Source organism: Peromyscus maniculatus, chromosome 2 (genome assembly GCF_049852395.1).
Source record: "Peromyscus maniculatus bairdii isolate BWxNUB_F1_BW_parent chromosome 2, HU_Pman_BW_mat_3.1, whole genome shotgun sequence".
NCBI classification, from domain to species: Eukaryota; Metazoa; Chordata; class Mammalia; order Rodentia; family Cricetidae; genus Peromyscus; species Peromyscus maniculatus.
This window is the reverse complement of record NC_134853.1, coordinates 143,880,345-143,907,586: the sequence shown is the minus strand read 5'-3', so window position 1 is coordinate 143,907,586 and position 27,242 is coordinate 143,880,345. Positions and strand designations below refer to the sequence as shown.

At 45.1% G+C, this 27,242-nt stretch overlaps 1 protein-coding gene across 2 annotated transcripts in view; it reads right to left on the bottom strand.

Annotated features, from left to right (window-relative positions):
- Grik3 (glutamate ionotropic receptor kainate type subunit 3) overlaps window positions 1-27,242 on the bottom strand; it is a 220,002-nt gene that overhangs the window by 79,079 nt on the left and 113,681 nt on the right. For both annotated transcript variants that reach the window (XM_076565053.1, XM_076565054.1), the window contains exon 2: window positions 3,521-3,697. In XM_076565053.1, the coding sequence (XP_076421168.1) occupies window positions 3,521-3,697 (177 nt within the window). The remainder of the gene's footprint in view (window positions 1-3,520; window positions 3,698-27,242) is intronic.

Sequence of the window (27,242 nt, the reverse complement as noted above, 5' to 3'; positions counted from 1 at the left end):
TCTGCCTCTGGTCTCTGTGGACGCCTGGCAGTAATGCATAGGAAGTGTAAGTCCTGGGAGGAAGTGCCCTGGGAAGGCTCCCAAACTGTGCTACGCTGCCACCAGGCTGGGGAAGGTGCCTATGCTGGGTCCCAAAGCATCACTAGCCAGACAGCATAGCCTCCGAGCTCACTGAACCCCGGAGGGCCTCTGATCTGACTCCAGGCATTTGCTGAGCCCTGAAATCTCTGTGGCTAGGTCTGATCCAGTGCAGTCTTTAGCACATGGGTGTCAGCATGGCAGGGAGATGGATGTTTGCTTCCTGGTGCCGGCTGCAGGGTATGCTGGGAATAATCAAAAAGACTAGTTTGGGGAGGCAGGGTTCAGGACTAAGCCAGGGAGGGTGGAGTGAGGTTCATGAATGTCAGACATGAGAGCTCAACCTCATGGAGCCGGAGAAGAGGGAAAGTCCTTGTGGGAGTCAGGCCTGGCCTTGATGGCTGAGTATGTGGAGGGCCGGGGAGCCGAGTGCACCTAGAGCCAAGTCCTGCTTATTATTAGAGTGTCCGACACAGTCCTAAGTACTTACTAGAGGCACGCTCTCCAACACAGCTGAGGTCAGAGTTGTAGGGATGTCAGTGTCCATCCTCTGCCGACTCTCTGAGCTCAGAAGCTAACCCACAGTGGGACTGCAGAAAACAGAGCCACATCCTGGTAACATCCTAGCGGTTCCGCTCCTGGCAGCCCAGGAGATCAAATGAGTTAGAAACCAGGAACTCATTAGAGAGACAAGGCTAGCTTGTGGGCAAGTCTCAGCCTGCCATGGATGATGCTAACCCCTAGCCTCAGTTTACAGGGGTCCTAGACAATGACTCTTAGGTTCTCATCATTCACCGATACATTCAACAATTACTTCACTGAGCAGTTAGTATAGTTCCTTATCCTTCAGGTGCCCCAGAAATAGAGCAAATATCAAGAGAGTCTTCCCTTCAGTCATATGAGGGAGAAGATAAAGTACATTAAAAACCCAATGATTTAACTAAAAATTGTGATATGAGCTTTGATGGGTTATGATATCATATTTCGGAAAGGATGACCTAGTCATTTTGGAAATGAGATTCCTTAGGCTTGAGATCTTTAAATGGTTACATGGAAATCTAAGGTTCTATGGAAGCTATTTCCAGTTATCTAAGCCTTTAAGTTGAATTTGAATTAAATATATATGTAAAAATATAGTTCAGATATGCAGTCTCCCTCGGGATCCGCAGGGAATTGGTTCCAGGACCCCCTGCAGATATCAGACTCGCAGATGCTGGGTCCCTGGCGCAGAGGGGCTTGGTATTTGCATATATCTTCCACATACTTCGCCTTATGCTCTATCGTCTCAAGATGCCTCATCCCACAATGCAATGCAAATGCTATGTAAATAGGCGCTGTGCTTATTGTTTAGGGGAAACGACACGGAAAAGTCTATATATGTTTAGTACAGAAGAAATTCTTTTTTTTCCTCTGGCATTTTTGGTCCATGGTTTGTTGAAATCATAGACGTAGAGCCTATGGGCCTGGAGGGCTGGCACACATACATGAGATTATGTATATGAGCTGTCTTTTAAAAGACATTAAAATGGGGCTAGAGAGATGGCTCAGTGGTTAAGAGCACTGGTTGCTCTAGCAGAGGACCCAAGTTCAGTTCTCAGCACCCACACAGCAGCTCACAATCAAACCCCATTTCCATGGGGATCTGACACCCTCTTCTGGCTTCTGCAGGCACTCCACGTATGTGATGCACACATACACACATGAAGGTAAACACTCATACACATAAAACAAAGGTAAGTAAATCTCTAAAGAACATAGAAACAAAACAAAACAAACAAACAAACTAAAACCTACTGTGCACTTGGGTGTGCTGGGTAGCACACTGGCAACTGGCTACTCACCCAGGAACTGAGAAGTTAGTTACTGGTGTGTGTGTGTGTGTGTGTGTGTGTGTGTGTGTGTGTGTGTGTGTACCTGTGAACAGTGGTATTTCACTCTCTTCTAATCTGTTTTTACCTTACTTTTAAGAATTCAGGTGTGGGACAACTTGAACTAGACTCACCACAACTTGTTATTTCGAGCCAGGACTTTCTAGTGATGATGTCCGCAACAGAAACCACAGACACACACCGAATACAACAACAGAAACTACAGACACACACTGAATACAACAGAAACTACAGACACACACCGAATACAACAGAAACTACAGATACACACTGAATACAACAGAAACCACAGACGCACACCGAATACAACAGAAACTACAGATACACACCGAATACAACAGAAACTACAGACACACACTGAATACAACAGAAACTACAGACACACACTGAATACAACAGAAACTACAGACACACACCGAATACAACAACAGAAACTATAGACACACACCAAATACAACAGAAACTACAGACACACACCAAATACAACAACAGAAACTACAGACACACACCGAATACAACAGAAACTACAGACACACACTGAATACAACAGAAACTACAGACACACACCAAATACAACAGAAACTACAGACGCACACCAAATACAACAGAAACTACAGACACACACCGAATACAACAACAGAAACTATAGATGCACACCGAATACAACAACAGAAACTACACACACACCAAATACAACAACAGAAACCACAGACACACACTGAATACGGGACCAGGTCAGACTCAGGAATCATCTGTAGCTCTGTGGTCAAGCTGCTGCAGGCCCTGAGCAGTGTGCTATGTTCATGAGGTCTTTTTATGGCAGGCAGATGGTGTGCTCTCTGGCTAATACTATATCTGTTTTATATGTATGTTACCTATTGCTACTTGAGTAGGATACCAATGAAAGATAAAATAAGTTCCGTAGCAAGGTGACTATGGTTAATAATAATGTATTGCATATTTTGAAATAGCTAAAAGAGAGGATTTGCAATGTTCTTACCATAAAGAAATTATGAATGTTAGATGTGGTGGATGTGTGAGGTCCTCTGATTTGAGCAATATGCAAGGCATACATGTATCCAAACAGTACGTCCTATACCATAAATAATATTTGTCCATTAAAAATAAAACTAATAGAAAAGAAAACCCAAGTTTGGAAATGTTCATGTTGGTTCAAAGGTCCTGGAGACCTTGGCTGGCTTCTTCTCCGGCAATCCCAGCCCCTGCCTACCTTCCTTCCACTTGTCAGCCACCCTTCATAGCCTCCCAGGGTCCTGCTGTGTAGTTCGGGCTGACCTTGTACTTGCTGTATAGCCCAGACTGGCCTGGAGCTCATGATCTTCCCTTGGCTTCCTGGCTGCTGGCATTACAGGCTACAGCACCAGGCTTGGCTAGCCTAGGACTTCCTCACAGCCCCCACCCCTACTCCTTGGGGATTAGCTCAGGCTGCTCTAGGCAAGAGAAAGCATCAGGCCCCCAAACCAAGCAGGAAAGGCTTCAACATCCCCCACCCACCCAATTTGGAAGTGCACAGTGAGGATCTGCATGCTCACCCTTCTTGGTTGCCTCAAAGCTGTCGTGGAAATGAATCCTTTGAATGTCGTAAGTCAAGGTTGTGTTGGGCAGGAGAGTCCTGTTCCTGTTGATGATGTTGGCAGAAAATCGAAAGGCATGCTCCTCGGCGTTCATGACCTGGGCGTTGGGGCCGTCCGCATACTCAAAGATTCCTCCTGTGAGAGATGACAGAGCTGTGTGTGGGAAGGAAGGATGGGGCTGGAGCAAGGATGCTCCATTCAGGTTATACAGACAAGGTCTTCCCACCCCAGTGTTCAATAAGATCCTAGATAATTTCCATGTTCAAAAATTATACATTTTACCCAACTAGCAAATTCCTGCTAACAAAATCTGACAGGCCAAAATAAGATTACCAACTTAATACTGCTATGAAAATTCTTAATAGAGTTCTGGCAAGTAGAATCTACCAGAATATTACAAGGCTAACATACCATGACCACATAGTTTTATTTCAGGAATGCAAGACCAGTTCAATATAAAGGAATCTGTGAATACCATTCCACCACATCAATAGTTCGAAGAAGATAAAAATACGATCAACTCCCAAAATTCAGGCAGGCATCTGATGAAATCCAGTGTCTACTGCCATAAAGAATGTTTAATAAGATAGCAGAAGGAAAGACACTTCCTTCGAGCAACTTTAGCTCACATCAGCCTTAATATTGCAGTAACTAATATCTAATGAAACACTAGAGGCGTTCTTGTCAAAGGAAGAATTAAAAAAAAAAGTGTTGGTAAAGATTCACACTACACCACTAACCCGTAAAACGAGACAGAAAGTGAATTGAGAGGCATGACTTCTGCAAAGGTGCAAATTCTTATTTGCACATGGTATAAATGTTAATATATTGTGATTGTATTCACTCCCCATACGTCTCTTATCTCCCTCCCCCTCTATTGTCTCTATTGTGACTTTTTCTTTTCTCACGCATATACCAGTCTTGTGTGGATGGTCGTGGTTGCTGCATGCTAGTGATTGTGGTGACCATGTCACACCCATAAGTCAGCATCTCCTGGCACTCCTCCCTAGCCTCTGGCTCTTCCTGTCTTTCCACCCCGTCTTCTGCAACGTTCCCTGGGCCTCACAGGGCTAATGTGGATGTCCTGTTTAGGGCTGAATATGCAACACACACTTATTCTTAGCACTTTGACCAAGTATGAATCTCTGCTCTGACCACTGCATAGAGCCCACTGTGGCTTTTCTGACAAGGTTGCCCTAACCTAGGGCTATAAACAGAAAAAATTAGAAGGCAGCTTAACTGCATGAGAATTTATCAAATCATCAGTAGTAAATTTTTCTCTGTAAGGCCCGGTATATGCCGAGCTATAGGTTTTGGAGCAAGTTTATAGCATAGGGCACAGATTCTTTTTCATGGAGTAGGCCTCAGATCCAATCAGGAATTGGTTGGCTATGCCTGGAACATCAATGCTACTATTGCATCCATGGGTGCAATGGAAAAAAAAAAATCAACCCCCAGCCATGAAGACAGGTGAGAATGGTTAGGGAGAGTTAAATAACTAGTTAGCACATATTAACAGTGCCTCTTTCAATCAGTGAGAATTCATAAGGACACCCTACAGCAAAAGGTTCCCCCTTAACAACGTCAGCACACATATTAAACAACAAATAATAACCCAAATACAAAGATGCAATTCTAATAGCTTATGGTGCAAACAAATTAAACATCTTAAGCAAGAGAGATAACCAAGCCAGAAGTGGTAGCACATGGCTTTAATCCCAGCACTCAGGAGGCAGAGCCGGTGGATCTCTGTGAGTTTCAGAGACATGCCAGGGCTACAGAGTGAGATCCTGGTGGGAGGCAGTGAGACAGAGACAGAGAGACATACACACATAGCTCCAATGCTGCTGTTCCTTGGAAAGTAAAATTTCAGGTCTCAGTTTTCTCCAGTGATTTTTCAGTTTAATTCAACTCCATTCACAACCACAAAAGACTTCTCTTTCACTCAGACAAAATGACTGTAAAATGTGAAAGCTAAACATAAGATAATGACTGAAAAAAATGTCTTTACAGGAATGATGAAAGGTGACTTGTATTATCAGATTTTAAAATATATCATTAAGCCAAAATAATTAAAACCATGTTGTAATAGCGTCTGAAAACACATGAGATCAAGAGAATGAGATAAAAAGCCTTAGAAAGAGGCTCAAGCAGAGACAAGTATCTAAAACATGAATGGGAAGATGTTTCGCAGCAGTGGCAAAAGAATGAATTATTCATTAATTGTGTCCTGACAATTATTCTATTATTTGGGATTTCAGTTTTTTTTTTTTTTTTTTGACACAAGGATTGAATCGAGGATTTCATACACGCTAGGCAAGCACGCTACCACTGAGACCCATGCCTGGCTCTCCAGATTCCAATCTTACTCCACATATCAAAACCATTTCCAGATGAATTAAAGATTAGCAAGAAAATGAGAGAAAGGGGAAAAAGAACACTATAAAGTTGCCAAAAATAGAAAATAGGGGCGAACAGTATATAATATTGGGCTAGAAAAAGCCTAAGTATTTCAATGAAATCAGAAAATGTGGGAGAAAGACTGCCAAGCAAGTGATGTCTAGGCACCAAAATCACCACAGACAACACTGAATGGCGAGAGGCTAACTTGAAATATCTGCACCATAGACAGCAGCATAAAAGTTAATGTTATAAAAAGCACTGAGATTGAGAGCCAAAGAGACAGATACGCCAGTGTAAGCGGGCGCAAAGGGAAAGGATGGGCACTCCATTAACAACAACAAAATAAGCAGAAGCTCTCAGCGGGTGGAGGGAGGGGTCACCTTCCGTGGAGACTAAATACTCAACTGAAATCAACAGCGAGCTGCTGGTTCAGCTCATCTGTAGGCACAGGAGAAGGCGGATCCGAACACAGGGGCCCCGCTTCCTTGTTGGCAGATGGGGGAGATGGCACACAATGCTTTTCCTTTCCTTTCTTTTTAATTTAACGTCCTTATTGGCTCTTTGAGAGTTTCACATCATGCACCTCAATTCCACGCACCTCTTGGTCCCTCCCATATCCTCCCCTCAACCCTGCAGCTCCCCCCAACAAAAGAAAACAAAGTAAGCAAGCAAGTAAACAAACAACAACAAAAAATACACAAAACAACAACAACAACAACAACAACAACAACAACAACAAGAACTCTCTCTGCTTCTCCTTCTTTCCTGCCTCCCCACACCTCTCCATTCGTCCTGGTGGCACTGGGGTCCTCTCACACTGCTTTTCCTAATGGCCATGTATGGAGAAGATCTAGACACACCCAACCAGGGGACGGAAAGCCGTGAACAGCCATGGAACTGTAAAAATTTCATGGTATGACTCCTCATTAGAGGAACTTCTCTTTGTAACAGATGGTGTTTTAGTTAGGGTTTCTATTGCTGCAACAAAACACTATGACCAAAAAGCAAGTTGCGGGGCGGGGGGTGGGTGGGGTGCGGAGAGGGGCGTTCTTTGCTTACAATTTCAGATCATAGTTCATCATTGGAGGAAGTCAGGACAGGAACTCAAGCAGGGCAGGAACCTGGAGGCAGGAGCTGATGCAGAGGCCATGGAGGGGAGCTACTTAGTGGCTTGCTCAGCTTGCTTTTTTTTTTTTTTTTTTTTTTTTTTAAATAGAACCCAGTACCACTGAAAGGGAATAATCAGTAGCCATCTTGAGAGATGCTTCCCCCTCCCCTCCTCCAAAGGTATTTGCTGACCAGCAGTTTTAGAAGTGATCAGAAGTTGAACTTAAGGCTGGGACAATAAATCTATGTATCCTGGACTTGGCAGAACAAGATATGGGGAGGAATGGACTCAGCTGACCAGAAGTTGACCTTAGAGGAGAGTAGAACTGGAACAATAAATCTGAATGTATCTATCCTGGGTTCAACAAAAGCAGGACATAGGGAGTAAAAATTTATGTCTCTGTAGATACCCTGAATCCTGTTAGCCATCAGTAACCTCATGCTTATAGTTCAGCCAGTAACTTCAAAGAACTGCCTCACCCCTAGCCCCCTCGTCCAATCCCAAGCTGCATGTAAACCTTTCCTATATAAACCCCTTAAAGTGAGTGCTCAGGGCTGTTCTCCTCCTCCCGCTGTGTTAGATGTTGGAGGGCGGACCAAGCTAGCTTGTTTTGTTAATAAAGACCTCTGTGTGCTTGCACAGGATAATGGCTCTGTGGTGGTCTTGCTTGGGGGTCTTACTCAGGCAAAACACCACCAGCCCAGGGATGGCCCCACCCACCATGGGCTGGGTCTTCCCCCATTGATCACTAAATGAGAAAATGCCTTACCGTTGGATCTCATCAGGGAATTTCCTCAACTGAGGTTCCTTCCTCTGATGACTCTAGCTGTGTCAAGCTGATACATAAAATCAGCCAGGACAGATGGAGACCATTACAGAAAACCACAACCAATGAAAATGTAGAGTTGTGGAGCTCAGTCCCAGTGGACACCTCACCACAGCTCCTGTACCTAAAGCATTGCAGAAGGGGCAGAAAGAGCCAGAGGACCAGGAGGTTTGCTGTGAGATTGTGTCTCCTAGAAATGTCAGAGAAGCTATATCCAGGAAGTCTCACCCACAGGGCTGCCTAGACAAGACCTGAACAAGGATGCCACCTTGTCAGAGATGCTAACAGGGAAGAGAGAAAGTTCACCAGGCCTCAACCCATAGACAAGAACCACAGGCACCCAAGGATGCTGATAACAGGAGAAACAGTCTTCCCCAGGGACGCATACACAGGCTGATTATCCAGTATCAAATGGCCAGCGCTGGAGACATATACATGCATTACATAGAATGAGCAGGTTATATTTCTATATTTAGGGGTGTGTGTGTGTGTGTGTGTGTGTGTGTGTGTGTGTGTGTGTGTAACCACAATGAAAGAAAAGGGGACCATGAATTTGAGCGAGAGCAAAGGAAGTACATGGGGAGGGGAGAAGGGAGGCAAGAGAAGGGGGAAATGATGTAATTATATTACATTTCACCGCCCCCCCCCCCTTATTGAGACAGGGTTTTCTCTGTGTAACAGTCCTGGAACTCACTCTGTAGACCAAGCTGGCCTCGAACTCAGAGATCCACCACCTCTGCCTCCCAAGTGCTAGGACTAAAGGCGTGCGCCACCCTGTGTGGCTGTTTTCAAGAACTGCAATGATATGGGAGATGCCCAGGACGTGTGGTGTGTTGTTGTCACTGAGGAAATGCAGGAAAGAAAGAAGGGTGAGATGGGGGTGGGTGGGTAGGCTTGAGGCACTGGGGTAAGGGAACCATTGTTTACTTAATACTGTCACACGTTTACAGATAAACCTTCATACTTTTCAGTAATGAGCTTTCTTGAGATATTATCTGTACTCCTCAAAACTGACCTGTTTTGCGTATATGGTGGTTTGGAGGAAGTGAGGAATTCGTGTGAGCATACCATAGCCTAATTTTAGAACTTCTCCATCTTCCAATAATCCCCCTGCGACTATTTCACTGTTGGCGCCAGCAGCCCCAGGGAACCACTAATTTGCTTTTTGTCTCCAAAAAATTTTTTTTTCTCCCCTGAACATTTCATACAAATAGAATCACATCCTGGGTGTTCTTCTGGGTCTGGCTTCTTGTGCTCAGCAGGTTTGAGGTTTATCGATGTGTAGCATGTCTGAGTACTTTGTTCTGTTTTATTGTTAACTGTCATTACTGTGCATAGATATGCCGCGTTTCGTTTACCCATATGCCAGTCGAGGGGGGGTTGGATTGTTTTCATTATTTGGGGAAATGAAAAGGAAAAAAAAATGGCTTCTAGTTTCTGGTCTGCCGTATGAAAAACTTGGAAGTAAGCCATCACTCCACCTAAGAAGCAACTGAAATATCAACTTTTCTTGAGTCTGAAAGCATGAAGTCATAGAGCAATCATTTTCCCCCAAACTGGCCAGAACGCCTGGAGAACATAAGAATCCCAGTACAATGGGGACGTGCAGGCTTAGGTGCTTGAATACTTGGTCCCCAGGTGGGGGCGCTGTTTTGGGAGGCTGTGGAATCTTTTGGACATAGGGTCTAGCTATCAGGCATAAAACCATGAGGATGGGCTGGAAGGTTATAGCTGGCCCCAATTTCAGCTGGAGGTCTTAGCTTCCAGGTTCCCGACCTGACCTAAGACATAACAAGCCGTCTACCAGTTCCTGCTGCTGCAGATGGAGTCCCAGATGCTGAACCTCACCCACCATGAAACTCTAAAGCCTTCTCCCACTACGTTGCTTCTGTTGGGTGTTTTGTTCTATCTGTGAGGAAAGTCTGCAGAAGTAGAGACCTGGAAGCAGGAAACCATCATGGGATCCAGTAGGAAAACCCAAACTGGAATTGACAAGTTGCTGGAGACTCACTGTAGATAAGCCTAAGGGACAAATTCTCCAGGGAGTACCATTTATCAGGTTCCCACACTTCTGGGTTTCACTCTCTGAGCCCTTCTAGGTTCTTACAGTGAATCCTGGGGTGGAGAGGTCCCCATGTGTATTCAACAGTTGACGGGAACAGAACTGATTTTAAAACATGTTAAAGATTTTTCTTCTTCACAAGGTTTGTCTCAAGTGAAATTAGTTGACTAGAGCCTTGATCAGACCCTAACAGACCTGAGGGAGAGGAGATTCAGGCTCAGCCATTCCCCAGCACCCACATAAAAGCCAGGTGGGAAGGGCAGGCACCTGTAATTCCAGCACTTAGAAGGCAGAGACAGAGACCCCTGGAATAAGCTGGGTATCCAGAGCCAGCGAGCTCAAGATTCAACTAAAGAAATCTGCCTCAGGGAATAAGATGAGTGCTTGAGAAAGACCGAGCATCAGCCGCAGGTCTCCACATGTGTGTGCACATATGTGCAAGGTACATGAGCACAACCCCCAAAAAACAAAAGAAGAAAAAGAAAAGATTGATCCTAATCACAGGACTAGAGAACATTACACACCATACACACACACACACACCACATACACATACATGATATACATCAGTTCCTTTATCTAGTACTTTCTCTGTCTCTATCTCTCTCTCATACACACATACTAGCAAAAACATCTAGACAGATAGCAGACTCAGACACAGAGATATTAAATATGGTGGATTGTCCCACAGGAATTTAAAACAACTGTGTCAGTATGCTAAGGGCTCTGGGGGCAAAGTGGGCAATATAGAAGACCATGAACTTCTGAGACCATGAACTTCTGAGAAGGAGAGACAAAAGAAACGCTAGAAAGCACAGCACTGTAACAGAAACGAAGAATGCCAGTGGTGGACTCCTAGCAGGTGGACCATGAGCTTGAGGAAATCTCAACAGAAATCTCCAAAAGCAAAAACTGAAGCGGGACGGGTGGGGGGTGGGGAGGAGAAAGCAACAGGACACAATATTAATAACCGAGAGCTTCAGGTTGTTTCTAATTAAAAACAAAGTGGAAATAGCAGAAGAGAGTTGTGAAAAGAAGAAATAACGGAAACAGTAACTGCTGAAAATGTTTCCCAAATTAATGTCAAACACTGAGCTGCAGGTTTAGGATGCTTGGAAAACACCAGGTAGGCTACCTGCCCCAGTCGCATCTAAGCCTAACATTTTCCAATAGCAGAAAGTGAAAGATTAAAAAGAATGCTGTCAGAAGACAGGCAAAACACTCCTTCCCTACAGACGAGAGAAGACGGGAGTTATATCTGACTTGTCCGGGAGACCACCTTGTTAAGAAGAGAGTGGAATGCAGTATTTAAAGTGAGTGGGAAATAAATGCCAACCTAGAGTTCTTTACCTGGAGAAATTATCCTTCAAATGTGAAGAGAAATAACAACAAAAATGGAAGGAATTTATTTCCAGTGGACCTGCACTTTAGGAAATGTAAGAAGACATTTAGAGAGAAGGAAAATGATGTTGGTCGGAAATGGGGGCCAAACACAGAATGAAAAACAACTAGAAAGAAATTAAGTGAAGGCAAAATAATGTGTTTCTTATTCAGAACTGATTTAACAAATAGCTGCTTGTTTGAAATACTAGTTAAAATTACACACACACTTATTTATAAGCCAAATCAGTGGCCTCACCAATGCAAGGTTGGCACTTGCTTTGTGAGAGATGGAACGTTACTGGGGAGGGGGCTTGGGTTAGTTGTAAATGTACTTTACAAACTGTGGGGCAACCAGGAAAGAGAGAGAAGTACACCTGACACTCTAAAAGATGGAAGGTACTGGAACCATAAAATCTGTTTGACTAAAGCAAAAGGCAGAGACAAAGTAGAAAACTAAAATACTACAACAAGAGCAGAAAGCGGTGAGAAACATGGATGTATTAACCTAACCATAGCAACTTTGGCTCTAAACATCAATGGCTCAAATGCATCTACAAAAGTCATTAAATTAAAGAAAATAAGACCGAGCTGCTTATTGTCTGCAAGAAAGCAAAGGCATGCAGAGTAAGAGTGAACGGATTGATGGTCAGTGGAATTTATTGTTGGAATGCAAGGATAGTTCAAAACACAAAACTTGATCAAGGTCATACATTGCATTAACCAAATGAAGCAGAGAACCTCATATGATTATCAAGGCTCAAAGAGAAAGATTTTGAAAAATTCAGCTCATTTTTTTTTTTATAAAAACACTTGAGAAACTATGAATTGAGTAAAAGTCATATCTGAAAAAACCCACAGCAAACACAGTCAGTGTGAAAGAATGGACGCTTCTCTCAAGAACCGGGAACAAGACAAGGATGCCATTGTGGACTGAATATGTGATATCCATCATCGGCTTGTGTGTTTGAACATCTGCTGTTTGGGAGGCTGTGGGACCGTTGGGGTTGGGACACATGGCTGGTGAAGGTAGGTGAATGTGAGCAGGCATTTGAGGGGTTGTATCCTGCTTTGGCCCTGCATCTTCTTCCTAGTAAGGACCATGACCTACTGCAGCCACAGAATCGTTTTTGTCATAGAGGACTTGAAATTCCTTACAATTACAAACCAAATAAATGTACCTACTTTTAACTCACTTTTCTCAGGTATTTTGTCAGTTATAAAATAACCTAATACAGATACCTACTCTTGCCTCTAGTATTGAACGTATTAGTGACAGTTCTGTCCAAAGCAATTAGGCAAGAAAAAGAAATAGACACCTGAACTAGAAAAGAAAAAATAAGATTATCTCTATTCACAGATATGAAGGAAATTCTGAATATTCATAAAAACCCTTAGAACTAGCAAGTTTTGTAAAGCAGAGTGCAAAGTCAAAATGATACAGTTGCATTTCTATATATTAATAATGAATGATCTAGAAGAAAATTATAAAAACAACTCCACTTATAACAACATCAAAAAGAACGGAAATGTATCATTAAGATTTAAAAGTTTTTAATTATGTGTATATGCATGTGGTGTGTGTGTGTGTGTTTGTGTGTGTGTGTGTGTGTGTGTATGTGTGTGTGTGTGTGTGTGTGTGTGTGTGTGTGTGTGTACCTGCGCGAGCACGCGCTCTGATGGCTTCAGAATCCAGAAGAGGTTGTCAGATCCCCTGGAGCTGGAGTTACAGGATTGTGAGACACCTCATATGGATTTAGGAACCAAACTCCAGCCCCCTGCAAGAGTTGTATGCGCCGAGCCACCTCTCCAGTTCCAACAGTAATAATTTTTAAACAGTGTAATACTTAAAATTTAACTTAGCCAAGGAGAGAAAAGACTTGCATGATAAAAACTACAAAATATTGCTGAACAAAGTTAAAGAAAATGTAAACAGGGGCTAGAGAGATGGCTCAGCAGTTAAGAGCACTGGTTGCTCTTCCAGAGGTCCTGAGTTCAATTCCCAGCAAACGCTTGGTGGTCCACAACCATCAATAGGGGGATATGATGCCATCTTCTGGCATAAAGTCGTACATGCAGATAGAGCACTGACAGATAAAATAAGTCTTTTTTTAAAAAAATATAAATAAATAAAAACACATCCTATGGGTATGGGTAGGACAACATGATATCAAAGTATCAATATTGCTCCAAACAATCTACAGACTTAATGTAATCTAGTAAAAATCCTGATGCTTTTTTAAATATATATAAAACAGAAAACTCCATCCTAAAATCAACACAGACGCTCACTGAACTTCGAATAATCAAAACAATCTTGAAAAGGAATAAATTTAGAAAGCTCTAAGTTCCTAATTTCAAACTTTCTACTTACTAAATATAATGTCTAAAACTACAGACTCATAGAAGGAAATAAGGCAGAAGCAGGAGCGTTATGACAGGGGACTTGGCAGTGGTTTTCTTGGATTCAAACGTCAAAAGCGCTGGCAAGAGAAGAAAAACCAGACAACCTGGGCTTCACGGGGCGGGGGGGGGGGGGCAGGGAGTAAGTGTGCATCCAAAGTCACAATTAAAAGAGTAAAAAAAGACAACCTGGAGCATGGCGAGTATTTACTGGCCATAACTGACAAAAGATTAATATCTAGGATATACAGAGAAGTTCTAAAACTCAATAACAAAAACCTAATTTTAAAGTGTTGGGGGATGGCTCAGTGGTTAAGGGCACTGGCTCCTCTTCCAAAGGACCTGAGTTCAATCCCCAGTACCCACAAGGCAGCTCACAACTATCTGTAACTCTCGTTCCAGCGGGGAATCAGATGCCCTCTTCCATCCTCCAGGGGCACCAGGCACACAAATAGTGTGCATAGAAGCTTGCAGGCAAAACACTCATATGCGAAATAAAATAAATAAATCGTTTTTTTTAAAAAAACCTGGGTGTTAGCCTGGCTGTGGTGGCCCATGCCTTTAATCCCAGCACTCAGAAGGCAGAGGCAGGCAGATCTCTGTGAGTTCAAGGCCAGCCTGTTCTACAGAGCGAGTTCTAGGACAGCCAGGGCTACACAGAAAAACCCTGTTTTCAAAAACCAAACAAAAACAAATAAAGAAACCCTCCTAAAACCAAAAGAACCAAACCAAACCAAACCTGATGTTGTGATTTTAATATTACACACACACACACCCACTGCCCTCCTCATCAGGTTCCCCTGGTGAAGCCTAATCTCCAGCTGGTGATACTAATCTGGCTGAAAACTTGAGGGGGTGTGGCCTTGCTGGAGAATGACTGTCACTGGGGTGACTCCTCGGGCTTTATCTTGCCGTTGTCATTTCCTGGCCCCTCTCTCTGCTTCCTGTCAGCCAGGAAGTGAGCTGCTTTGCTCCATCACCAGCTGTTCAGTGTCACCTCAAGGCAGCAGGACCCACCAACCATCGACTGACACCTCTAACACTCGGAGCCAAGACAGCTCTTCCTTCTTTAAGGTGTTTTCCTTAGGCATTTAAGAAGGACAGGAGGAGGTCGGAGAGATGGCTCAATGGTTAAGAGCACTGGCTGCTCTTCCAGAGGATCTGGGTTGGGTTTCCAGCACCCACATGGCCGCTCACAACTGTCTGTAAGTCCAGCCCTAGGGAGTCAATGCCTTCTCTGGCCTCCATGCACATAGTGTGTAAGCACACAGGTAGGCAGAACACCCATACACCTTGTCCTGGCTAGTTTTATGTCAGCTTGACACAAGTTATAGTCATCTGAGAGGAGGAAACTTCACCTGAGAAAATGCCTCCATAAGATCAGGCTGTAGGCAGACCTGGAGGGTATTTTCTTAATGAGTGATTGATGGGGAGGGCCTAGCCCATTGTGAGTAATGCCACTTTGGGCTGATGGTTCTGGGTTCTAAGAGAAAGCAGGTTGAGCAAGCCACAAGGAGCAAGCCAGTAAGCAGCGCTCCTCCATGGCTTCTATATCCACAATCCTGCCCTGTTTGAGTTTCTGCCTTGGTTTCTCTCAGTGAGCTGTGACTTATAAATAAACCCTTTCCTCCTCAAGTTGCTTTTGGTCATGGTGTTTTATCACAGCAACAGAAACTCCAATTAAGACACACATAAAATAAAAATAAATGTTCAAAAAAACTATGAATAAATAAGACAGAAAATCTGACCAATACAGTAGATAAAAGCTTTAGTAGACACTTTGTTTTCCAAAGAAGATACAGAGATGGCCAACAAGTACCTGAAAGACGCTCGACATCACCAATCATCAGGGAAATACAAATGAAAACCACAGCGACATAACTGCCTGGCACCCCTTAACAGACGCTATTAAAAAGGCTGCCGAGTGATCTGGTGAGATGGCTCAGCTGCTAAACACGCTTGCCACCAAGCCTGATGACTTGAGTGCAATCCTCAGGATCCACATTGTGGAATGAAGAATTGACTCCCACAAGTTGTCCTCTGATGTCTATGTGTGTGCACTGTGGCACACACACACACACACACACACACACACCCTCTCACTCATAGACAATACAGATCTAAATGCAATTTAAAATGATAAAATAAAATAAATACAAAATTTAGATGAACGTTTGGAAAATTGGGACTCGTGTACTCTTGTTGGTAGAGATATAAAATGATCTCGTTACTCTGTAGAACAGCATAGCAGAAATAGAATTATATTGAATACATATACTGACATAGGATATATATTATATTATATATATGAGAATATACTCAAAGAACAGATAGCAGGGATGCAAGCAGGTATGTGTACACCCATGTGAATAGCTGTTTTACTCACAGCGGAAAAAACACAGGGACAAGCCAAGGTGTACATCAGAAGATGAGACGTTAAGCAAAATATGGCACATATATGCAAGAGAATATTATTCAGTTATAAAAAGAGAATAAATTCTGACATATGCTACTACATGGATGGACAACGAGGACATCATGCTAAGTGATATTAGCCCATGAAGTCAAACACTATCAATTGCTTTCCAACAGGCCAGCAAGGAGCAAGGACAATTTGAAAAATAAATGAAAAAAAAAAAAAAAACCCTAGCAACCCATAATACTTACTATCTGCATTAGCAATCAGAGAAAAGGAATAGTTAATAAATCTAGAAATAGTTGTATAGGATCTATTTGAAGAAGATGACAAAACTCTGATAAAGAAATCAAAGGAATAACTTAAAAAAACGAAGAACGATCCCATGATCCCGGATAGAAAGAGTCAATATTGTTACTGCGCTTCTGACTTAATCTATAAGTTCAATGCAGTCTCAATCAAAATCCCACAGCAAGTTATTTTGTGGCTGTTAGCAGAACGCGTCCACACTGTGCACGGAGAGACAAGAGGCACTCTTCTTAATGGTGCACAGCTGTGGTATAACACTATGTAGCAGGGGTCATGGGGTAGCCCAAATTGAAAGAGGGCAGAGCCGTAGGCCTGATACCACTCCACTTCAAGACTGACGATGGGGAGCTGAGCAGACGGCTCCGTGGATAAAGGCGCTTGCTGAGCAAGCATGAGTTTGAATGTCGAGAATCCTAGAGGCAGAGTATGAACATCGGTTATCCCAGCGCCCCTATGGAAGCATGAGAGGCTGAGACTGAGAACCCGCGGAAGCTTCCGGGTCAGCTCATCTGGCATAGAGAGGGGGAAAGCATCAAAGATACCCTGTCTCAAGCAAGCTGGATGGTGAGGACGGGCACCCACAGTTCTTCTCTGACCTCCACATGTGCACTGTGGCACACGAACACTTGCAGTCACACACATGAATATGCGCGCACACACACACACATACACACACACACACAGATCACAATAAAGCAACAATAATCAAGACAGCTCAGTATTGGCAGGAGGATACAGTTCAGAAGGCACAGGGAAGCTCCAAGTAGATGAGCATCAAGTATGGCCAGCTGATCTTTGCCGCAGGAGCAAAGGTGATGGAGAAGACACGGGCTTTTCTAACAGATGGGGACAGAAGAACTGGGTATCAACATGCAAAAGAAAAAGATCTGGACACGGGTCTTACATCTTTCACAAAATAAGATAAATCCTGTGGACTATGACACCCTAGAAGGTCACAAGAACAAAGTTTGGACCTTGGCTTTGGCAATGACTTTTTAGTATAGTATCAAAGGCATGCTCCAGGAAACAGACTTGATATGCTGGACTTGATAAACATTGAAATGTTTGTGCTGCAAAAGATGCTTAGAAGAACGAGAAGACAAGCTCTGGGCTGGGATGCTTTTGTAAAGGACTGTTATCCAAAACACTCTTAACGAAAGAAAAGAAGAAACATGAGTGTGGGCCAAAGACATTAACAAGTAGTTCATCACAGAAGACACACAGGAGATAAGCAGGCAAATAAAAAGATGCTCCACGTCCTATAGCATCCTTGTTAACTGAAACAATGCCATGTCCATTAGAATAGCCTCAATCCACAACACCGATTGGGATGGCTCATCTGCACTGTCAGCTGGACTGGACTTAGAATCACCAAGGAGACACACCTCTGGATGTGTCTGTGACAGTGTTTCCAGAGGGCGTTAAGAAGAAAAGACCAGCACTGAATGTGGGTGACACCATCTTTAGGCTGAAGTCCCAGACAGAATCAAAAGAGAAGATGACGGAAGTGAGCTGAGCCCTGACATTCACCTCTCTGCTTCCCGATCGTGGGTGCGGTATAACCACCCATCTCACGCCCCTGCCGTGCCTTCCCTGCCGTCATGGACTGGATCTCCTCAAATCACAATCCTCCCTTAAGCCGCTTCCTGGCAGGTGTCTGGTCCCAGAGATGCAAAAGGGAACTAAGATGCTGACCGTAGCAAATGCCGGTGAAGCTGAGGCGTGCAGCAGAAACAGTCACCGCTGCTGGGAAGGCAAAACTAGGATTCCAGCCCGATTCGGATTCTTATTAAACTCATTGTCTTTTTTTTTTTTTTTTTTTTTTTTTTTGTCAAGGTCTCACTCCATGGCCCAGATTGGCCTGCAACACACTATGTAGCCCAGGCTGGTCTCAAACTCATAACAACCCAACCCTCCTGCCTTAGCCTCCCAAGGAAACCAAACACGTCCTTGTCATTTACTCCAGCGGTAATGCTCTTTGGAATTTACCTAAAGCCGCTGCCGACTTAAGTTCACTTAGAAGCCCGGACAAAGGTGTTTACTTCAGGTTTAATTCAGATTGCTCAAACTGGGAGGTAACCGTGATGCTCTTCACTAGGTGAACGGACAAACAACCCAGTACATCCACACAGTGAGATACTGGCCCAGACTTATATGAACGAGACATCGGACTAAGGAAAGATTGAAAAGACACAGAGGAAACTTAGGTACATCTTACACAGAGACAGAGGCCAGCCTGAAAAGGCCGCAATCCAGATATTCCAGCAGTATTCTGGGAAGGGACAGTATGGAGACAGTAAGATGATCAGTGGTCCCCAGGGGCTGGGGACGAGAGAGCTGTGTAAGAGGAAACACAGAGGCATTTTAGGGCGGTGAGATCACTCTGCATAACACTGCAATGGTGAACTCCAGTCTCCACGGATTTGTCAAAGATACAGAATGTTCAATACTGAGAGTGAAGCTTACCCTAAATCACACTCTGGGAGACAGTGTGTCAATGCAAGTTCAGCACCTGTAAGGAACGTGTCACTCACTCTGGTGCCTGACAATGGCAATGGAGGGGGTTATGAATGTGTAAGAGCAGGGCGTGTGGGAAATCTCCGTGCCTTCTGCTCCTTTTTGCTGCGAGCCTAAAACTGCCTCCCTCAAATTAAGGCTATTGAAAAGAGAAACGGGGCCGGGCGGTGGTGATGCACACCTTTAATCCCAACACTCGGGAGGCAGAGGCAGGCGGATCTCTGTGAGTTCGAGGCCAGCCTGGTCTCCAAAGCGAGTTCCAGGAAAGGCGCAAAGCTACACAGAGAAACCCTGCCTCGAAAAACCAAAAAGAGAAACGAAGGGGTGGAGGGATGGTTCAGGCAGTAAAATATTTCCCTTGCAGTCATGAGGATCTGAGTTCGATCCCTGGACACCATGTAACAAACAACAAAAATTACATTCCCAAACTAAAGGCCTGATGGTGTGTGCTTATGACCCCAGTTTCGGAGAGGCTGAAAGAGGAGGATCCATGGGGCTCCATGGCAAGCCAGCCCAGCCTACTAGGTGAGTTCCAGGCCTGTGAGAAACCTTGTCAAAAAAAGGTGGATAGCCCCTGAGGACCAACACCTCAGTTTGTCCTCTGACCTCCACAGATACATACAAGCATGTGCATATGTGTGTACGTGAACATGTGCTTGTGTGTGTGAGCACAGGGGCGCACACACACACCCCAACATAAACAGGTTAAAATAAATAAAAATAATCCAAGACAAAGGGAAATGGGGGAGGATAGTGAATACATTAAAAAGTAAAAAGCAAATCCATCCCTTCCCAGAGGACTTTAGCCTAGCTGTAACGCCTGAGTTCACATGCTTGTGATCCTGTGTGGGTGTGCATAAACCTTCTCAAACAAGCGTAAAAACGATGAGAAGAATGTGTCAGATGGTGAAGAGTCATTGTCTCTGAGTGGTCATCTCTGGATGACTCATTTCCTTCTCTGTGTGCCCCAGAAAGTTCTGCACTGAGCATGGACACCATTTCTAATGAGGAGAGTCATCACACCACTGTGTTTATGTGCTTAATGGGAAATAAATGATCAAAATACCACATGACATGGTAATTCCATGTCTAAACCCATTTATATGTAAGGATAGCTTCAAGCAGTATTAAAAAAAATACAGTCTCCTCAGTGTCCCAAAGCAAAGGATTGCTCAATACATTAAAACTCACCTGCACAGTAGAACAGGTCCTGAGCATAACAATGAGGATAAGGAATGATGAAATACAGTGAATTTGTTTTTAAAAACAGGAAGAGCTGAAGTGAAGGGGTGTGCATAGGATGGGAGGGAACGTGGGTCCAGAGAGGCGGGCCACAGGAGGGGCACATGCAGATGTAGCTGATGGATCTCCCTAGAATCGTGATACAGTCTTCACAACAAAGCTCTTTTTGGGATGATCGTGGTACGGACAAGACGCAAAAGACCCATGGAGTCGCCATCAGAAAAGACATAATGAACATTGTTTGTAGAGGCCGAGGAGATGGTTCAGTGGGGACAGCATTTGCTGGGCAAGCATTGAGGACCTGAGTGCAGATTCCAAGCACTTGTCTTTAATTAAAAAACAAAAAGAGCCAGGCACGGCTTTGTTCACCTGTGTCTTAGTTAGGGTTTCTATTGCTGTGAAGGGAAAGCATAACCACAGCAACTCTTAGAAAGGAAAACATTTCACTGGGGTGGCTTGCTTACAGTTCAGAGGTTCAGTCCATTATCATTATGGTGGGACGTGGCGGTGTGCAGGCAGACATGGTGCTGGGGAAGGAGCTGCTCGGTGCTGATATGCAGGAAGTGAACTGAGACACTGGGGGTGGCTCGGGCATATATGAGACCTCAAATCCCACCCCTACAATGGCACACTTCCTCCAACAAAGCCACACTTCCTAATAGTGCCACTCCCTATGAGCTTATGGGGGCTAATTACATTCAAACTACCACAGCCTGTAACCCCATCACTGGAGCAGAGGTGAAGGGAAGCAGGCGGGAGGCAGTAGGACTGATCAGGCTTGCTGGCCTTCAGCCTAGCCAAAAAAAGTAAAAAAAAAAAAAAAACAACTCTCTGAGTTCCAGGTTTGGTGAGAGACACTCAACAACCTACTTTGGCCTCCATGCATTCATGTACACACATGTGCATACTCATGCATATCTCTAACACACACACACACACACACACACACACACACACACACACTGCTTGTAGATGATGCTTATTAATGTTCCCTTAAAAACTCAAGGGAATCAGATTAAAATGGAAGCAACTAAGTCAAAAGCTCACTCCAGGGCCAGCATACGAATAACCCAAAACATATAGCCTTCCTACATATCAGCCATAAACAGTAAGGAATTGAAAGGAATAAAAGAGACCCTACTCACAAAAGCCACAGCAAAATAATAATAATAACAATAAAATGCTTTACAATAAATGTGCAATTCCTCCATCAAGCCAAGTACAAAACTTTACTGGGGGACATAAAAGAAGACTTGAATGAATGGAGAAACATAACTTACTCCCAGAAGGGCTGGCTCAATATTATAAAGATGTCAGCTCTCCTCAAATTAATTTATAAATTTAATGCAATTCCAATTAAAATCAAAAAGGACACACCAGAAGGACACACACCAAAATGTTAACAGTGGTACTTTCTAGAAAGTCAAAGCGTAAGGGAGCGTGTGCTTTGGCTGTTGTTAGGCAAGCCTTCCACAGCGAGGAAAGGCTTGGGAAGTGAGGGAAGTTTTAAAATGCTCTTAAAGAATATTTAATAGCATAGAAAGCAGCCATCTTCTTCCCTCAAAAACCTGCAAATAATATCACACGATCCTTGTTTATCAAGTGGGTTTAAAATATTATAGCTACAGAAGGAAAAAAAAAACTTGGAAGGATTTGTATCCAAATGTTACTATAGACTAAGTCTGGGTAGAAGAGGTTAATGGATTATTTTGATCTTCATATTTTCTTGAGTTTTCCAAATTATTTATAGCAAATATGTACTGCTGCTTCAAAATACTTTTTTAAAAACGTGTGTGTGTGTGTGTGTGTGTGTGTGTGTGTGTGTGTGTGTGTGTGGCGGCTCAGTGGGTAAGAACACTTGCTGTGTGGGCATGAGGGCTGGAATCTGAGTTCTAGCATCTACGTAAAAAGCTAGGAGTCCTTGTGCCTGCAGCCCCAGTGATGTGGGGGCTGGGGGTTGCAGAGAGCTTGCTCCGGGCTCAGTGAGAGCCCCTGTATCAAGGGAAAGAGGCAGGGACTGACAGCAGAACACGGGAAGTCCTCTTCCAGCCTCTGCACACACATGCACATCTATGCTAAATACACAAGCAAAGAAATGGATAAACACCAAATAAAAATTTTAAAGCAAATTAAAAAGACCAAAAAAATAAAACAAAATAAAACCAAGAGCTCCTGGAGTCTGGTTGCTTCATACACTCCCTGTGCATCCCAAGGCTATGGGACACAGAACTCCACACGGGCTGAAACTTAGCCTACATCATTCAGTTCCATGCAAACCCACTGCCCTGTGCCAACCTGCCACTGGACCCTCATCAGCATAGATACTGTTTTCCAACAGTGCTCAGTCCAGCAGGCTGGTTGACCATGACTACCGGGTGCCAGCAATGTGTGGCTCCATTCTTACACACAACAATAGAAAGATTTCCCATCAGGCTTCAGCGACAGTGTGGCTCGGTTCAGACCTAGCCATCTCCACCAGAGGAAGCTCCTCCAGGTTTCCAAGACTTGTTTGTCCATGCTCAGAGTGGGGTAAACATCCAAAGGTTGACAGCTCCGAGGGAGAACTACACTAGCAAAGCTGAGTGTGTTGACATGCTGAGGTCTCAAAAGGCAGCCATTACAGGAGGAAATGGTGTGATTTAGAAAAATGGAATTAATTTGCGCCTCCATATCCCAGGGCAACTGCTGACAGCCTTTTCTTGTAGATATCCAGAGAGTAAACATTTCTGCCCTCCTGGGCCAGCTAATCTTTGTTGCAGTGACTCAACTCTGCCATTGTAACATGAAGACACCCACAGAGAACATATAAATCAATGGAAGTTTCAATAAAACTTTATCGACAAAAACAGTACAGCAGATTCACCATTGGGCTGTGGCCTATATCCCGATTTTCAGGAAGGGTGGCCTTCATCTTGTAGAGATTATTTCCTCAAGAAAAGCACTACGGAGGCGGCAGTTAAACCAGCAGGTAACATATTGTTGTACCAAAGAAACAGGGGGTATACTGAGTTGACGTCAGCGAGGCACCAGAGAGATGGAGACAGCCCCAGAGAAGTGAAGGGACTTGAAGTGGGCCTCAGAGGGAGAAAGGAGGGAACTGGAAGCCAGGGCTCTAGGAGGCAAAGCCAAGGGGAAGCCATTGAGGCAGCATGAGGTCTGGTGTTTCTGAGACGGCGGCACTGGTGTTTTGCCATTCTCCCTCCCGGAGGCCTACAATTAGAAACGTTGGCCACAGCAAACGGACAGCAGCAGCTCGTGCTCTTTTGGAGAAAATGGCAACATACAGCATCGGTGAATCAGGGCAGAAAAAGGACCAGGGCAGCAGGGATGGGGGGCGGGGAGACAGAAACCCAGTAGAGAAACTGGAGAAAGAGGTGATCATTGGATGCTCTAGAGCAGCGGTTCTCAACCTGTGGGTCTCCACAGAGGTCACACGTCAGATATCCTGCACATCGGATATTTACGTTATGATTCATAACATTGACAACATTAATATCACAAAGTAGTAATGAAATAATTTTATGGTTGGAGGTCCCCACACCATGAGGAACTGTATTAAAGGGTTGTAGCATTAGAGAATTCTAGAGACTAGAACACAATGCAAGGGTGAAGGACATTGTGAGTGAACATGGAAGGGCAAGGTGACCCCCAAAGTTTGCCTGTCTCCCAGTCCCAAAGGTTCACAGAATAGGTTCTGGGTGTAGGCAGAACTCACTTGAAAACTGTCCCTTCTCTAGAGAATTCACTCAATAGGTCTGGGAAGGGAATTCTGGGAAATTCCTGGAACAACAAAACTCAGAGGACAGCCCAGTTCCCTGGAAATTGAGGCCACTCACCAGGGTGGCAGTGCCAGCTTTCAGCCAATACCTGGTACATATTCATGCTCTGAATTGTGGCCCCCTTGCTCATGGTGAAATAGCCCTGTGGCACAGCACACATCCCAGAGCTCCCCTCCACTCCCACCTGGCATCTGACAAAAATCCTTAGCTGAGATTACATCATCCCCGCCCCCCCCCCCCAGCCCTGCCTCCTCCTCTAACCGACCTTGTTCACCCCATTTCTCTAGAAACGCCACAGACCTGCATCCATGGCATCTGACCTAAGACACCAGTGATACCTTGAGGGGAGGTGCCGACCGCACTTTTCTCTTTAGTTGGGGGAGGAAAAAGGGCTCTAATCTTATTCAGGGATACACAGTCAAGGGTCCTGCTCTACTCTCTCCCTCCTTGGTCTTCCCACCCTTTGCACAGTTCTCAGTTTCAGAAGCCCAGGTGTCCCATGGCCTGGGTTCTGATCCAAGCAGTGTCCCTGTGGAGCACAAACCCCGCCCCTGTGGAGCACAACCCCCCCCACCCACCCCTCACCCCCCGCTCCCGCGGAGCACAAGCTCCACCCCTCTGGAGCACAAGCTCCGCCCCTGTGAAACACAAACCCCGCCCCTATGGAGCACAAGCTCCGCCCCTGTGAAACACAAACCCCGCCCCTATGGAGCACAAGCTCCGCCCCTGTGGAACACAAACCCTGCCCCTGTGGAGCACAAGCCCCGCCCCTGTGGAACACAAGCTCCGCCCCCGTGGAACACAAACCCCGCCCCTATGGAGCACAAGCTCCGCCCCTGTGGAACACAAACCCCGCCCCTGTGGAGCACAGGCTCCTTTGGGCTTTGACTTCTGGAGAACGCTCCTGCCCCACTTGGAGGCAGCTCCTCAATTCCCCTGGCTCATCTCCATTCTCTCCCTTCCCATACATTCCTCATGAGTTGTATTTAAAGAGGCTAATAAGTAGGTTGGCACCGTTGATTAATGCACAATCTTAATCATGATTGCATAGTGTAATTGGCATTAATTTGAAGAGCCAGTTCATTATGAAAATAATTGTCACTGCTTTCTGCTTTAATAAAACGGAGCAATGACACCAGGGCCGCCGAGAAAATGGGATAGGGTGTGTGTGTCTGTGTGTGTGGTGTCCCAGAAGATGTGAGCACGGGAGGGTTGGGGCACAGCTGGAACGCTTTCTTCAAACAAACCCTTTCCGGAAAGCCTAGTGTGTAAAACAAATGGCAGACCTGACAGAAACTTGATGTTCAAGAGGAAGACCCTGAGTCCCAACCCACCTGACAACCTCTACAGCCCAGAGAGACAGAAACTACTGTTGCCCCATTTTATACACGAGGAGAGGCCCATGATCGCTAAGCACGTTGTGAGTATGGATAAGCGGCAAATTCTCTCCTGCCACCAAAGGCAGAGATGTTGCAGGGCTGGCTCCTGCCCGCTTTTGAGCCAGGAGTTAAATCTTCGGGGTCTTTTGAAGCCAGAGCTTATGCTGGTGAGGACTTGAAGGTGGCCATAGCCAGAGATCTGACACCACAGAAATCAGCAGAAACGTCCACAGGGGCTTGCTCTGTGGACAGCGCTTTATCAGCAGGACGCTGTTCAAATGGGTTTCATTGCCTGGGCTCTGAGAAGGCACAGCCTCCGAGGAGTCTGCAGCTATGGGGGCTCCACCCTGCAGGCATGCAAAGCGCTGCTTATCTTTCACACCTGATCCAGGGCAGGAAGGGAAGGACGGACCGACGGAACTCACTGAGTCCCGGGACAGACCTCCATCTTGTTCCTTTCTCCTTCAGTATGTGAGAGCGTATTTTCAGAAACATCGTGGGTTAGGTTTGTGTGTGCATGTTTGTGGGTCTGTGTGCATATGTATGTGGGTGCACATGAAGGCCAGAGGGCAAGCTTGGGTGTCTTTCTCAGGAACACCATTCACCTTATTTTGAGATTGACCCGGAGTTCACCAAGTAGGCTCAGCTGGCCAGCCAGTTTCAGGGATCTGCTGGTCTCTGCCTCCCTATCACTGGGACTGTAAGTACACGCCACCAGGCTGGCTTTTTCACATGGGTTCTGGAGGATTACACTCTGTTCCTCATGTTTGTGTTGCGAGTATTTTACTGACTAGCTCTCGGGCCAGCCCCGTTCCTAGGTTTTCAAGACTGCTTTTTAAACCCCTAGGAACGTACCCATGGGGTAGAATCTGTCTTCCAAATGAAGATGTTATGATAGCATAGTCAAGTTGGCTCTAACTGTAAATACCACCACAGAAGACTGTTGCTGGCTCCGCACACTCTGTTATCAAGACTACGGCCCAAGAGGAGGACCACTATCCCATATCTCCAACTCCTTGTAATCAAGATGGCACCAGAGAGTCTCTAGGCAGGTGGGACAAAAAGCTGGCCTTCGTGCTGAGGTTTCTCTTTAATTTGGTCCTTGCAGAAGCAGCTGAGCCAACGGATCCCTGAACACAGTGAGCCTGAGATGCAGGCGCGACCTGCAGCGAGTTTTCTAGCAGCCGGGCCCAGGAGAGACGCTCGTGGTTCTAGTACCCGCCCTGGGATTGGCCTGTCCTCAGGCGACGGCCCTGCTCTTTCTTTCCAGTCTACTTTGTTCTCTTTCTGAAGTTTCTCACGGGTCCTAGAGATGAACTGAGATGCTGCTGATCTGTGAGATTTTGGCTAACTCCTCTTTTTCAGACCCTTCCGCTCCCCTCCTCCCCGCTCGAGCTCCCGCAGCGCCTCGACCCACCGTGGCCTGGGAGACTCTGGCTCTGATCTCACTCAGACAACCCTTTATGCGCACACGGAGTGGGGTGAGGGGGTGTGTACCTCTGAACTTGCTTCTTGAGCTTCTCTGTGCCCTGACCTTTGTGGGAGGAAGGTAGCAGGCAGAAAGATATGGTGACTAGCTTTCCCTGCCGGACACACCACAGATGAACCTGACTTACAATAGTTTGTCAAGTTTGTGATGGTATGAGAGCAAGACATATTAAGTAGTCACTGTCTTGGAATTCTGACCTTGTCCTGGCATAGTGGTACATGGATCACATTCTTGCAATGCTGGAAGCACTGAGTGGCAGTTCTCAGTCAGCTGCACCCACTGGCAAGAGGGAAATGATTGATATACCAGTGCCCTGTGTGCTCCACTTCAATTCAGTGCAGGAGGCTGCATGTGCGAGATGCATTTT